The 13,724-nt window shown below is 50.3% G+C and overlaps 1 protein-coding gene across 3 annotated transcripts in view; it reads left to right on the top strand.

The window, feature by feature from the left end:
* The first annotated feature begins 597 nt into the window (after nt 1–597).
* Nucleotides 598–13,724, top strand: part of fras1 (Fraser extracellular matrix complex subunit 1) — a 99,256-nt gene continuing 86,129 nt past the window's right edge. For all 3 annotated transcript variants that reach the window (XM_062562602.1, XM_062562601.1, XM_062562600.1), the window contains exons 1-2: nt 598–960; nt 2,080–2,111. In XM_062562602.1, coding sequence (XP_062418586.1) covers nt 891–960; nt 2,080–2,111 — 102 coding nt within the window. In that variant the 5' untranslated portion in view covers nt 598–890. The remainder of the gene's footprint in view (nt 961–2,079; nt 2,112–13,724) is intronic.

The following is a 13,724-nucleotide window of genomic DNA, read 5'->3' as shown; positions in this document are numbered from 1 at the left end:
ATCATTCCTGAGATACAGAAGAAGAATCTTCTGACACTGATGGACCACAGGTTCATTTAAAAAAAAAAAAATCAGATATCCATGGGAATGAAGCCCCAATGTCCTGGGGTCAAAGGTCGCGCACATCTGGGGTCAGGCTGTGACGTTTGGTCTCTTCAGACCGGAAGTGACTGAGCCCCTTGTTTGAGGACAAAAGGGCCGAATGGAGATCAGGTTTCTGCCACCTGACACCGAGGAATCTCAGGCTCCTTTAAGCGGGACACGCTCTCACACATCCCATAATATCCCGTAACACGCATCAGAAATCACGTTTAATGCTGCTGGGAAGGTCCCAGAGGGGGGGGGGGGGGGAAGAACCCTTCACTAAAGTGAACGTGTGTTCATCATCACGGAGCCATGAAGACATAAAGAGAGATTTACTATCAGCTCCGAATTAAAACAAGTGACGTGAAATAGAACCACACTGAACGGTGGGACTGCTGGTCCAAGTGAGTAACTATAGATGACTCTGGGATATAATTAAGACTAAAGAGAGGGAGGGAGAGGGAGAGAGAGAGAGAGAGGGGAGGGGAGAGAGAGGGGGGGGGGGAGAGGGAGGGGGAGCGCGCGAGCACCTCTCAGCCGGTGGAGCTGGAGGAGCAGAGCGCGAGGAGGACTCTGACGGACCCGGTGCGCTCCGTGTCCCCCGGTCCTCGGTACCCGACACCCGGAACCCAGTACCCCCCCCCCTCCTCTCACCCCCTTCTCTTCTGCACCGGGACGTGGATTAACACGGACCTCATCGCGCGGTGGGGTTTTTTTCGTTTTTTTTCCTTTCAGTTTGTGCGCGTGGTGGATTTTTAAGCCTCCCCCCCCCCCGCCCCCCCCGCACACTTTCTCTGTGCGCGACCATGGCACGTGCGTGGTGGATGTTGGTGTGCGCGCTGGCCGGGACCCTCTCCGGACGCGCCCCGGCGCACGGTGGGTGCTTCTGCTTTCTAAACCGAGCCGGTTGGGATGTAGGTCAGGGGTCACCGGGGACCCCCCAGGTAGACCCCCCGGGGCACGTCATGTCCACTGGGGGAGGGGGGGGGGCGAAGTAGTGCTGTGTGAAGTTTCCTTTTCCTTTCAGGTGAAAAAGTTTTTACAGTAATTTACAGTTTTTAACTTATAATCGAACATCAGACCTTTTGAAATCACTTTATTTGGCTTGAATCGCTTGGACCTGCAGGTCCATCATTCAGCAGGACAACCTCCTGTTGTCTTGAGTCTACTTGTTGCAGCCTCTTCCTTCAGTATTAATGCTCATAGCCCTGCATGTGGTCCCCAGGGGGCCATATCCCCCCCCCCCCCCCCAGGAGCCTCCAGCTGTTACTTAACCTGCTGTCAGTCACTGTGAGGAGATGAACAGAGGACCTTCTGCTCCAGTGTACGGATACCGTAACAGGTTGAGGTTATTTGGGGTCCTGAAGAGGCAGGTCTTCCCGCTGGAATCCTCTCTGGGATCAAACTGTGGCCGCAGACAGGAAGCCCTGGTGGTGATTGACAGGTCGAAAGATGAAACACGTGTAGCATTGAATTTATCTCTCAAACATAATCCTGTGAAAACGGATGAAACAAGCGTACAAATGGTCACTTATCTACAGCAGTCTGGTCGCTTTAAACGTGCAAATCAATGGAACAGCTTTGGTTAAATCTGCACCTGATGATGAGGAAGAGGAGCGAAGGTCGGTGAGAGAGGAAGGCTTCTGTCTACGAGGTCTTCCTCATCCTAACTTTCCTCCACAGCTGCACTGAAATATGTGCAGGCCGACGTATTTCCTCATTTCTGTGATGTTCTTTGAAGCCTTTTTTATCTTTCAAGGCTGGGGGGGGGGGGGGACGGACTCTGATTACCCCGAGCTTTGAGATTCCGTCTTTTGAAAACTGTCTCAACACTTAACAGGAAAATTCTTACAGCAGGAACAAACTTCTGTCCACAGCTCTTAGGTCACAGTGTCTCCGATGTGACACCCTGAAGGCTCACAGGAGCAGATGTACATAATCCCTGAGATCATGACCGCACTCTAACTCTCTCTCTCTCTCTCTCTCTCATCACAGGAGCTTGTGTCTTCGAGGGACGGCTGCATGCGGTAGGTGCCCCCCCCCCCCACCCCCCCTATCGCTGGCTGAGATTTCTCTCACAGAATCAGGATCTCGGGTCCTTTTTGCTCATGTATTATTCACCGGGGACATCAGCGGGTTCAGCCAGGTGGCATCCCTGTGTGTCTGTGTGTGTGTGTGTGTGTGTGTGTGTGTGTGTGTGTGCAGAGAGAGGTGGTGAAAGGTGTGTTTGTTATCCGCTGCGTAGATGTAGATAAGAAGATGTGTGTCATGTATGATGCAGGCCTCGATCATAATGGAGAGAGAGAGAGACCTCGTTGTGTGTGAGGAGCTTTTGGTGCTCTGAGATGTTTCTTCTTCTCTAAAATGCTGCCGTGGGATCCTCACGTCCTCGCGTCCTGGCCTGTGACCGGCTTTAATGTTGAAAGTTGGTGGTGTTTTGGGGCTGGGGGGGGGCTCGACTTTTAAGATTTTGTGTTTCCAAAGTCTGCGACGCGCGGCAAATGAACCCTAGAAATGTAACGTGTCCTTGCATGACGCCCTGAATGCTGTTTTCACCCCTAAAGAACATCCGCAGCCCTCCCGGGTCGATCCTTCCTCCCCCAAGGAAGGAGACGTGTGTAGAAACAGCTGTTAATGTGTGTTGAGAAGCCTTAAATGTGTGTCTGTCTGTGTGTCAGCGTAATTACAACAACACATACCTACAACCACCTCCTGTAAACGCATGAGAACACATCCTGCCCCCCCCCCCCCCCCCCCACGTGGTACTTATCTCTCGGCTGTGAAGGAGGGTAATTGTTAGAGAGAGCGAGGGAGCAAGGAGTGATTGTGTTTTTTTTTGGGGGGGGGGGGAGGGGCGGGGTGTGGGAAGAAGAAAAATGAGAGGGCAAAGAGACAGGTGGGACGTCCCAGCATGTTGGAACACAGTCAGAGGAAAAAAAGCCCTTCTGGAGTTCAAAGTGAAGAACCCCCCCCCCCCAACACCTGGAGTGGTGGGTAGATAGGAGCGGATGGAAAACAAAGAAGCACCAGATTAGAGAGGGTGGCGCGTTGTGAGAGTAACCACAAGGACTTCTCCTTTTGTTTAATCAGTTGGATTCATGCGCAACGAGATCCACAAAGGTCACTGGGGTCATTCGTCTTAATTAAAGAAGGAACAATCCGGTGTGTGTGTGTGAGAGGACGTGTTAAAACAAGGCTTGTAGGCGTCTTAGAGGCGGTTAAACTGTCTCATAAAATATCTGGAGATGGTTTTAAGCTGCTTCATGTGCATGTTTACAGTACCAGGTCACATGACACCACATCAAATATAAAAGGAACATGTGGACAAAAGGAGTTTCCGTTGAACGAAAATAGTATTTCGTAAGTTACTAATAACTGTAAAAAATGGGTGATTTAAATGTTTTAACATGCCAAAAATCAATGTTTTCATTTTACTTCAGTTCACATTCAGTCAGAACATTTCCAGGTAATTCATTCCATCCTCCTTAAAACCAAATATTGATCTTTACCTCCCTGATGGAAGTTCATTCTACTCATCTGCTGCATACTTTGTGACTACATGGAGATACACTCTACCTGGACTTGTCCTCACATTACCCTACTTAGAAGAGTATTTCCTCTGCCCACATTGATTATTGGTTTTCTGAGTCATTAAGCAGTCAGCTGTTCATCGTCTCCTGGATCCTGACTCAAGGTGACGTCCTCTCGCGCCATTAGAAACATCCAGATTTTGTCGGCTCGTCTGCTATTGTGTGCTAAACATGGCTGCCAACATTGATTGATTATGGATCAACACCCCCTCAAAGAAACATAACACCACAAAGAGAAACAACAATGCTACAAATAGATCCACTTCAAAGAGACACAAAACAAAAACAAACAATTCTAAATCACTACAAAAAAAGACTCAAAACCCCCACAACATGACTCATTTACTACAAAGAGACTCAAAACTACCTCAAAGAGACGCATAACTACTTCAAAGAGACTCATAACTACTTCAAAGAGACTTATAACTACTTCAAAGAGACTCATAACTACTTCAAAGAGACACATAACTACTTCAAAGAGACACATAACTACTTCAAATAGACGCATCTACTTCAAAGAGACTCATAACTACCTCAAAGAGACTCAAAACTACTACAAAGAGACTCATAACTACTAAAAAAAGCCTCATAACTACTTCAAAGATACTCAAAACTACTACACGGAGGAGGTGAGAGAGCATCTCCTCCGGCTCTCAGGAGACTTGACTCCTGGTTCATGGTGAATATTTAGCCACCGTGCTCCTGATGTTGATCATTGACAAGCTGCGAGTACGATAATCATTTACATTTACTGCAGCATGCAACGTTCAACGCATGGTGGGTCCAGCTTCAGCGAGCTAACGGTTAACTACATGCTAACGCTGTCTAACGTTAGCGTTAGCATACTAGAGCCGTGATGTGGAACGCCGGTTAAATATTTCACTGTTTTTTACGCCTGTCGGCCAATCGGGGACAAGTATTACTGCAATGAAAAACCCTTATTTTAAGGGTTAACTAAAGCTGTTGAGAAAATGTTTTTATTATGAATTAATGCTCTTCTCCACCCTGAAAGACGCCTCATTGTGCAACGCACCCCCTCAGTGCAACGCACCCCCTCAGTGCAACACACCCCCTCAGTGTGCAACGCACCCCCTCAGTGCAACACACCCCCTCAGTGTGCAACGCACCCCCTCAATGCAACACCCCCCCTCAATGTGCAACACACCCCCTCACTGCAACGACGTGATTCCTCAGGAATGAATAGTTTAGTACTAAACTATCTAGTCAGAAAGACACAAAAAGAAACTCAGATTAAAAGTACAGCAAAGGACAAACTCTGCTAGCGACTCTAAAAGAGTCCATCTCTGACTTCCTGTCTGGGGGGGGGGGGGGGGGGTATATCCATCCCACTGTGGCCTCTGGGGTTCGGCGGTGAAGTTGTTTGGCTTTAAGAGCGCAAATAGGATCTGACTGCTGTTGAACAGAATATGTATATTAGCAGAACCCCCCTCCCCCCCCCCCCCCCGTCCTCCCCCGGTGGATTAGAGCTCGAGCTCCAGTGATAATCCCTCTAAACCGGGTCGCCGCCAAGTGCCGTTCACGCCGCCGATTTCTCCCCTCCGGGAACGACGAGCCATGTGAGCGACTACGCATTCACAGAAGGTTTCTCTTCTTGGTTCTTGCCTCGGTTCTGAGGTCATAAACGTCATGTGGGACCCAATCATTGGCTGATGGAGCGTGGCGTCAAATCAGTGCAGCGCTGATGGAGCAGTGAACGAGAGAACCAACACGGAACATCTCACAGGTTCCAATGGGATGAATAATCAGTGACCGGGTTGATGAACGTGATGAAACTCGGTTGGGGCTTGTGTTTTGGGCTTCGTCTCTTCTCCACAGCCCCCCCTCCCCCCCCCCCCCCCCCGCCCCCTCCCTGTGTGACAATCCCAACGCAGCGAGCTCCGATGTCAGAGAGCAGCATCTCAGAAACACAGAAATACATCACAGGAGGACTTTTCCATTCTGCCACATCTGAATTATTCAATGGCTGCTCTCCTCAAGATGCTTTTAGACCTTTTAAACCAGCCCGGTCCTCGGAAACTGAACACCTCTGCCCCCCCCCCCCACCATCACCCCCCTCCCTCCACGCCTCTCTCTATCCCTTTACTGCGACCTCTGGCAAACACCCAGCCGCCTGCTAATGCGCAAACACGCTAACTGCCCCCCCTTCTTTCTGCTCATCATCAAGTGACAACCTACTCCCCCCCCCCTCCCCCCCTCCCCCCCCCCCACGACCTTGCAGGCCACCCGCTTGTAGTTTTGACAGTTTCATCGCAGGTCAGGGAGGTCGCCGGCCCTTTTGTCCCTCTCTTCATTCAGCGGGTTTGATTCCCGGCGCCGTTTGGCTCCTTATCTGTAAATAGCCCCCCCCCCCAAACCCCTGCAGCGCCCCCCCCCCCCTCTCCCTCGTCTTGCTCTACTTCTTCAACCCGTCTGCGCCCGCAGGCCCTCGGAGCTACAAGTGTTTAGACGGAGGAGCGTTAGAGCAGAGCGAGTCTTCACTCGCTCACCACCCCCCCCCCCCTCAACACGACCCCCCCCCCACCAGCCCCCTATCCTGTAGGGAACATCTTTACAAAAGGCTTTCTTTTGTCTGTGAGGGGATCCGAGGAGCGGAGAAAGAATTTGAGTCTTATTCCACTAAAGCAGAAACCTTTTATTTAATAAGAGGTGAAAAATAATGTGAATTAAGCTCCGTCTTTCTGGGAGACCAAAGCTTTTCATTCTGTATGAATTAACAAGTTCTCATTTGTTCATTTCTGGTGGGATTTCTTGGCAAGAAGAAAGTCTGGAGCTTTGCAAGGTTCAAAAAGTGATTTGCTCATCCTTCTTCTATGATTCATGTCTTGTGTTATTTATTAATCCTCCACAGGAAGTCTCAGAGGGAAAGTTGTTGACTTCTTCATGTTTTATTGGAGCAGGAGTCGAGAGAATGTCTCCAAGTGACTTGAACTATTCATAAATGATTCCTAAATGTTGCTTCTCTCTCCTGCAGGAGGCCAGAAAAGCTTCAAATCCTAATACTTAATACTTAATATTATAATAATAATAATGATCATGTGATTTAGTGTTTATTCACTTTTTACATGACTCCCATCTTCATAGGAAACTTAATTAATTTTATTAAAAGAAGGGGAAATTCTTCAGGCTCTTACTGAAAGAGTGATGACAGACGGGTGTTTGTCCACGGGGGGGGGGTGGGGGGGGGCCTCGCTGACTTCATTTCCCCTCCTTTTACCTGCTGAAACGCACACATCTGCGCCTCCCGGACCCCCCACGGTGCCGTGGATTCCCTCCCGCCGGATCGTCAGTATTTGGTTCAGCGGGTCAGAGGGGCGGCATGTTTGCGCCCCCCCCCCGTCCTCGCCGCCTCTCGAGGGCTGTTGAGGTTTCCAAACAAAGGCTTTATTTATTCAAGGAGGACGGGCGCGGCGGCTTCTTTCCCTCCAGCGAGCTCGGGGCCTTTCAGAAAAGGCTTCGTTTGGTCCGTCTGCAACCACAATGATGGGGGGGGGGCAGAACTGGGACCAGGACGGAGAGGGTCAGACGGTCAGTGGACCGAGGGGGGGAGGAACTCTACTGCTTCCGTCCTCAAGACTTCTGTTTCTTGTCAAAGCAGTGACGTGACGTTTGTCCAAATGACAGAAGAAAGCACTGATGCTCACCTTCCTCAGTCTGTAATCTCTCCAACCTGAGACCCCGCCCTCCCTTTTGGAATGACCTCTGACCCCTGGAGTGGGAACATGCCCGGGCTCCTTTTACTGCCGGCCGGTCTGAGGTCTAAAGGCTGCTGTCTCTCTTTGTTTGGCCAGTAAAAAGGACTCAGTGTGAGCCCCCCTGAATGCCCCCCCCCCACGTAGGGTGTGAAGTTGAACAACTGAAAATATGAGCGACCGCTCTCTGCTCCAAACAATCTGTGAGAATGCGAGCGATGATCCAGGGTCAGTCCTCTGAGTGACCCCTGACCCCCTTTTAGGTGTTTTTTATTGAGTAGAAGACTCTTATTCTACTTATTTGTGACATTGTCCCCCTTTGATCCTTAGGTTATGCTCTTCTTCTTCACTTGTTTGGGACATTTTAGAAGTCCTAAAGGGCTCCTGAGAATAACTACACAGCGATGCAGCTTCTTAGCAGTCTGAGAGATGCTTTGTGAGGTCGCTCAGTTAATAATAGTTTTTAAAATGCTTCTTTTGTCAATGGAGCTTCTGATTGATGCAGCTAATCTAAGCTAGCTATGCTAACGTTGTTGCAAGTTGCATCCAAACTCTAAATAACTAAATCTGCTCTGTGGTTGGTCACATAAACGCATCGTAGCATCCTGGGTCCGTACAGAGAGGGAAGAAGAACAATCCACCATGACGGGTGAACACTTGACTCCGCCCACATTTCTCGTAAAGGCATCTTGGTAAATGAATGGCCGTAGAATGGTGCACGTGAGGCTGCACGTCGTGCACGTGAGGCTGCAGCAAACCTTTAAAGTCAGCCCTCAAAAATAAAAGCGGGGGGGGTGCACTATTCTCGTCTCTGCCGGGTTAAAATGTCACCAAAATGCCAGGAGGGACAATAATAGCGCGCCATCGCTGCTCCCCGGCTCTGACACCCCACCACCACCCCCCCTCAATCCCCCCCTTTGGAGCACCGCATCCTTTATCTTGTCCACTGGAAATAAATAGCAGGGAGCTCTCAGTGCCCCCTGCCTCCCCCCCCCCCCCCCCTCACCCAGTGCCTGGTAGTTTTTGGGCCTCAGCGGGCACTGAAGCCTCCGCTTCGCACCCCCCCCCCGGCTCAGAGGCCCAGGCCTCATTAATCCTCAGTGTAGACCGTGACCAGCAGGATGGGCTCAGGAGCTGCAGAATCCTCCTCTTCCTCCTCCTCCTCCTCCTCTTCCTCCTCCTGCCACTTCAAGCTCCTTCACACCTTCATCGATAGAATCGTCCTAAGTGCACTAAGCACCATTTGGGTCATGTGGAAAATGAAAGCATTTAAAGAAGGAGACAAGATGAAGGGAAAGAGGATGTTCTTCAGGTATTCATCATGGACGGAGATGCAGGAAGTAGCATCTCACTCTGTTTCCTTCCTTCTGAGAGGCCGCTCGTTGCTCATTGTAACTTCCTGAAGAAGAGCATTGAACGTTCTTGTCTGTCTCTTGCTGGGTAAGAGCCTCTTACTGCCCCCCCCCCCCCCAGCATCATTTTCCACCAGATTGATGCATAGCAGCTGTAGAATGAATCCTGACCACAGAGGAGGAGGAGGAGATGAAGAGGCCTCACGCTGCTCCTCAAACAGCCACTTTGACTCTCAACACTGCTATCAGCGCCGCGGTGATGTAACGAGGTGGGGGGGGGGGGGCGAGCACACCTGAAGTCGACTCCACTGTAATTTGTGAGGGGAAAAAACAAGGTGAAGCAGAAAGAAAAGCCTGGGAAAGAAAGGCTTGTGGTTTCCTGTCATTAGTCTCCCTGGGAAGAGGTGAGGAAGAGGGGGGGGTGGGGGGGGGGGGTATTGATCCTGGTGGAGGGCAGTCTCTCAGAAGTTCTGCTCTTTACCCGTCTGAGGCTTCACGCGTTTGGTCCGACTCTTTGGATCCTCTCGAGGAGAACCATCTCGTACGGTCTCTCTAACGTGTGGAGGAGCAGAATTCAGATGGAACGATCCTAGAATCAAAGAAAAGAGGGAGAGAAGGTAGAAGGTAGCGGATCCTAAATCGCCGCCCTGAGACGGATGAAACGCAACGGCCGTGTGAGACGGTCCAAACATCGTCCGTCTTCTGGTGCTTCTCTGGCACCACAAAGGCTCCCAATGAGTCTCTGATTCGTCTTCAGAGGCACACGAAATATGACTCACTTCATTCACACATTATTCTCACAACTGAAGTCTGACGGGGTCGGAGTTCACTCTCATTCAGATAGAGACCCCCCCCCGACCTCCAGAAAAGACCCCACGTCGCACATGAGCAGTGCAGTTAAGCTTTAACTGTCGGATTAGGAGGTCGGAGCTGTGGTCCAAAGCCTCTTGAGGAGGGGGGGGCAGTTTGTCACGTAGTGAGGCCAAACCGACGATCATTCGGGACAATTAGTGAGGCGTTGGGGGGGGGGGGGGGGGGGGGTTCTTTAATAGTAAATATATAATCAAAACTTTTGAAGAATTCCAGCTCTTTGTGACTGGATTCATTTGATCCCTCAATGCTTCTTTTTACGCTTTTTATATAATTGATCCCTTTGTTTTTGTGATGTTGAGCCAACTATCTGTACTATACAGCGCTACATGAGGTCCATGGGAAATGTATTCATTTGCTTGATTGACAGCATTCTGGTCTTCAACAGCATTGATGAGTTTTCGTCTGAATGATATTTTAGATCATTTTTATCAATATTTTGGGCTGATTGAGTGTCTCATGGACTGAAGGGTTTTTAATTGAGACTCAATCTCTATTCTCGTCCCTTTTAAAACCGGGGTTTAACTAGAGAGCCCCCCCCCTCCCTCCCTCGAGGACATTTGGACCTTCGCCTGGAAACCCAAGCATTGAAATGTGTTTGTTAGCTTCCAGCAGCTTGAGGAGCTATCGATCAAAGAGGAATCGCTCCGCTCATCGATCGCTGCACATGTCGTTGTTCCTCTGATTGTTAGAGGCGGATGCAGCTGCTCGGGTTGTTGGAGGAGAAGGTCTGTGTTCTGAGGATGTGACGGTGTGTCAGAGGAGACCTCGCTCCTTGATTTGTCTCTTCAGGCTGAGGTACGAATCCATTCTTATTTTGTTGGTTTGTTTCATCTGTGTTTAATCGAAGGAGGTTTTGGCGCGTGCAGTTGTTGTTGCATTTTACCAGACCCTGTATTGGTCTGCAGTCCCCTGGTGACATCGTAATGTAGAGTTGTGCGTCATCTGCGTAACGATGACACCGCGCTTTGTTGTTTTCCAAACCCGAGCCAGTGGGAGCACGAGGTGGTTGAGCAGAAGCTCTCTGAAGCCCTCTTTGACCCCGATGGAGACGCCTCGGATGTGGATCTAAGGCTCTAACGAGGAAGGCCTCGTCTCCCTTCAGCTCGGCGCTGAATTATTCACGTTCCGAGGAAAGTTTGGGACAAAGTGTCCGGGTTTCCTTTTCAATCCGTCTTTTAATTTTTCAGCCGCACAAAAAAACTAAAAATAAAAGAAGCTCCTAGAGCTGCGGCCTCTTTGCGGCGTTCCTGCGAAGATCAATGGAGGCTCTTGAAGATCGGCCGGCGTGATCGGGGACGAAGGCCGCGCGTCACGACCGCTCCGCCTCCCCGCCGCGTTCCCCCCTTCAGCTCCTTTAATCGCACGCCGCCGGGTTGCGAGGCCTCTCTCTCCTACGGGAACCCGGGCACCGGAGGGCAAGGCGGGTTCTCTTTGTGGATCGGGCTCCGATTAGAGTCGCCCGTGACCACGAGGCTGCCGTCTCACTTGTAAATGAGGGACGGGGGGGCGGAGCCACGGCACGGTAACGGGACGCTAACGAGCTCCAAAGTGCCTCGGGGGCCCTTTAAAGACTCCTCGCTAACAGGGACAAAGCCCTCACTGCTGTGACGAGCAGGTGGCAGGAGCAGGAAGTCCCGCCCCCTCACCGTAGAGCTTACTTCTGAAGCAATGAGAGCCAATAGTTTTCTTCAAGTTGTGTGAACCAGAGAACGTCTCTGTGGACAAGAGAATACGCTTGGTTGCTTTTTATTAAAGACGAGAGGAGGAGAAGCAGGAAATTAGGATGCACAGAAGGGAAGGAGGAAATTTAGAAGGAAGCAACCAGGAAAGTAAGATAAAAAACTGAAGGAATTGAGGAAAGAAGGAAAGGCGATGAGTAGAGGAAGGAAGGGACAAAGAATAAAGAAAGAAATAAGAGAAAAAGGGATAATAAATGAAAATAAATGAGTAAGGGTAAGAGAGACATGAGGAGAGAAGGAGGGAAGTGAATGAGGAGAATCATACATTAAAGGAAGAAGGATGGAGCTAAAGGAGAGAAGCAGAGGAGGTAAAGAAGTGTTTATTTGCCTCTGGGATTACAGTAAAGTCTGTAAAGTCTGACCTCCACAGCGTCGCTAACGTGTTGTTGTTATTTATCACCCCCCCCTCGCCCCCCCCCCCCCTCCTGTCCTTTAGTTTCATTTAATTTTTCTTCATCTCCTTGACCCCCTGCTAAACCTGTCAGAGCTCCTGAATAACTCCTCCATGACCTCCATCAGTGCAGAGGAGGAGGGGAGGAGGGGGGTGGTGGTGCAGATGGAGTCGATGGATTGAGATGGATCTTCTGCTCTGAGCTCCAGAAGATCTGAGCTACAGACTCAAGCTTCTTTTTCTTGGCTTGCTTCCTCTTCATATTTTTTCCTTCCCTCCTCTACCCTCAACTTTTGCTTTCAGCTTGAAATGTCCTTCCCTCCTGAGGACACACCTTTATGTGTGTGTGTGTGTCTATGTGTGTGTGTGTCTATGTGTGTGTGTGTGTCTTTGGGCTCTGATCCAAACCACCAGTCTGAAGAATTACATCCGACGAGGAGACAAAACGTTCCCTTTGCTTTCAGCTTGTTGGGAGGACAAAAAACTACAACCTGTCTGTCCCCTGCCTGTCTGTCTCCTGTCTGTCTGTCTCCTGTCTGTCTGTCTCCTGCCTGTCTGTCCCTGTGTCCGTCCCTCTGTCTGTCTGCCTGTGAGAAGTCCTGAATGAGGCCTTTGTCCCCCCCGAGTCCTCCTCTAAGACCCAGCGGCCTCCTGACGCTCGCCTTTGTCTGACCTCCCTGGTTCCCCTGGTGCGAGGTCTACAGTGAGAGGTCTGCTCCTGGAAGTCACCCCCCCCCCCCCCGCTCCCCCTGCACCACACACACAGAGGGTGTAATAAGGGGACCGGGGGGGGGGGGGGGCTGATCCGGTGCAGAGCCTTTGCACTGATCAACAGGAGGAATTCACTTTGTTCTTTACAGCCAAACACCATCCGTTTACGCCTCCTGCTCCTCCTCCTCCTCCTGATGGGGGGGGGGGGGGGGGGGTAGTGGTAGTAGAAACCATTGCTTGTTGTTGTGTAATTGTTGGTCTTTAACTGGAACAAAAATACATGGAACCGAATGCAGTTTTCCTTCAAACAATCGTTAAAAGTGCCAAAAGGTATTGATCATGATTTGTTTTGTGGCCTTTAACTGAACAAGTAGTTTCCTGTGAAGATGGACGGTGAAATGCAGCTCGTTTTGGTTCCTCGTGTCACTTTGACGTGTCGACATCGTAGCTCTCATCTACAGCTGTGATGATAATAATAACTCAGCCAGACAGAACTTTTATCAGATGTGTATCATTGAACCGATCTGACCCGGTCCAGACCGTGGGGTCCTGGTGATTCTCTCTTTAGGCCTCGTTAAAGCCTCTCACGTAGTGTAAGCCGGGTTTTTGGGGTCCTGGCGGGCGGGTTTGCTTCAGCGGGGCTCTGCTCCCTGATTGGCTCGTAGACCTTTCTGACCGGGACCACGAGGGAGAAGCTGCTGAAACACGGTCCGACCTCGAGTTGACGAACCTTTCCCAGAATTACTGATACGTTTAGTAAGTAGTTTGTTCTCATTTTCTCGTCCCTTCTGAGAGCAGGCAGTGAGGGAGGGGTCACACGGCCAAAGAGGTCGTCCTGTCACTACTGAAGTCTAGACCTCTTCATTATGAGAATATACGCCTGGGTCAAAGAGGAGCCAAATGCCACTCAGATCCACAGGAGTCTTCTATTAGGGGGGGTGTTAGGTGACTCACATCCTGCCCCTCAACAAACCCTCTGATCCGTCTGTCACCCCCCCCCCCCCCCTTTACCCCCCCTTCACCCCACACCTTGAGGCCTCAAATATGTGCCTCAGTCTCCCCTGAGTGAAGATGATTTGTGCCGACATGCTTTCTCCCAATGAAGGTGTGAGTGGTTCTCACATTAACAATACTACACACAACACACACAACACACACACAACACACACAACACACACAACACACACACAACACAAACAACACATGACACTTTTCTGTGCTCTCTGACCAGCAGAAAGAGAAGAACAGAGAAGTGGATCCATGATGAATTAGGA

Source organism: Pungitius pungitius, chromosome 5, assembly GCF_949316345.1.
Source record: "Pungitius pungitius chromosome 5, fPunPun2.1, whole genome shotgun sequence".
NCBI lineage: Eukaryota > Metazoa > Chordata > Actinopteri > Perciformes > Gasterosteidae > Pungitius > Pungitius pungitius.
This window is presented reverse-complemented; position numbering and strand designations above follow the sequence as displayed.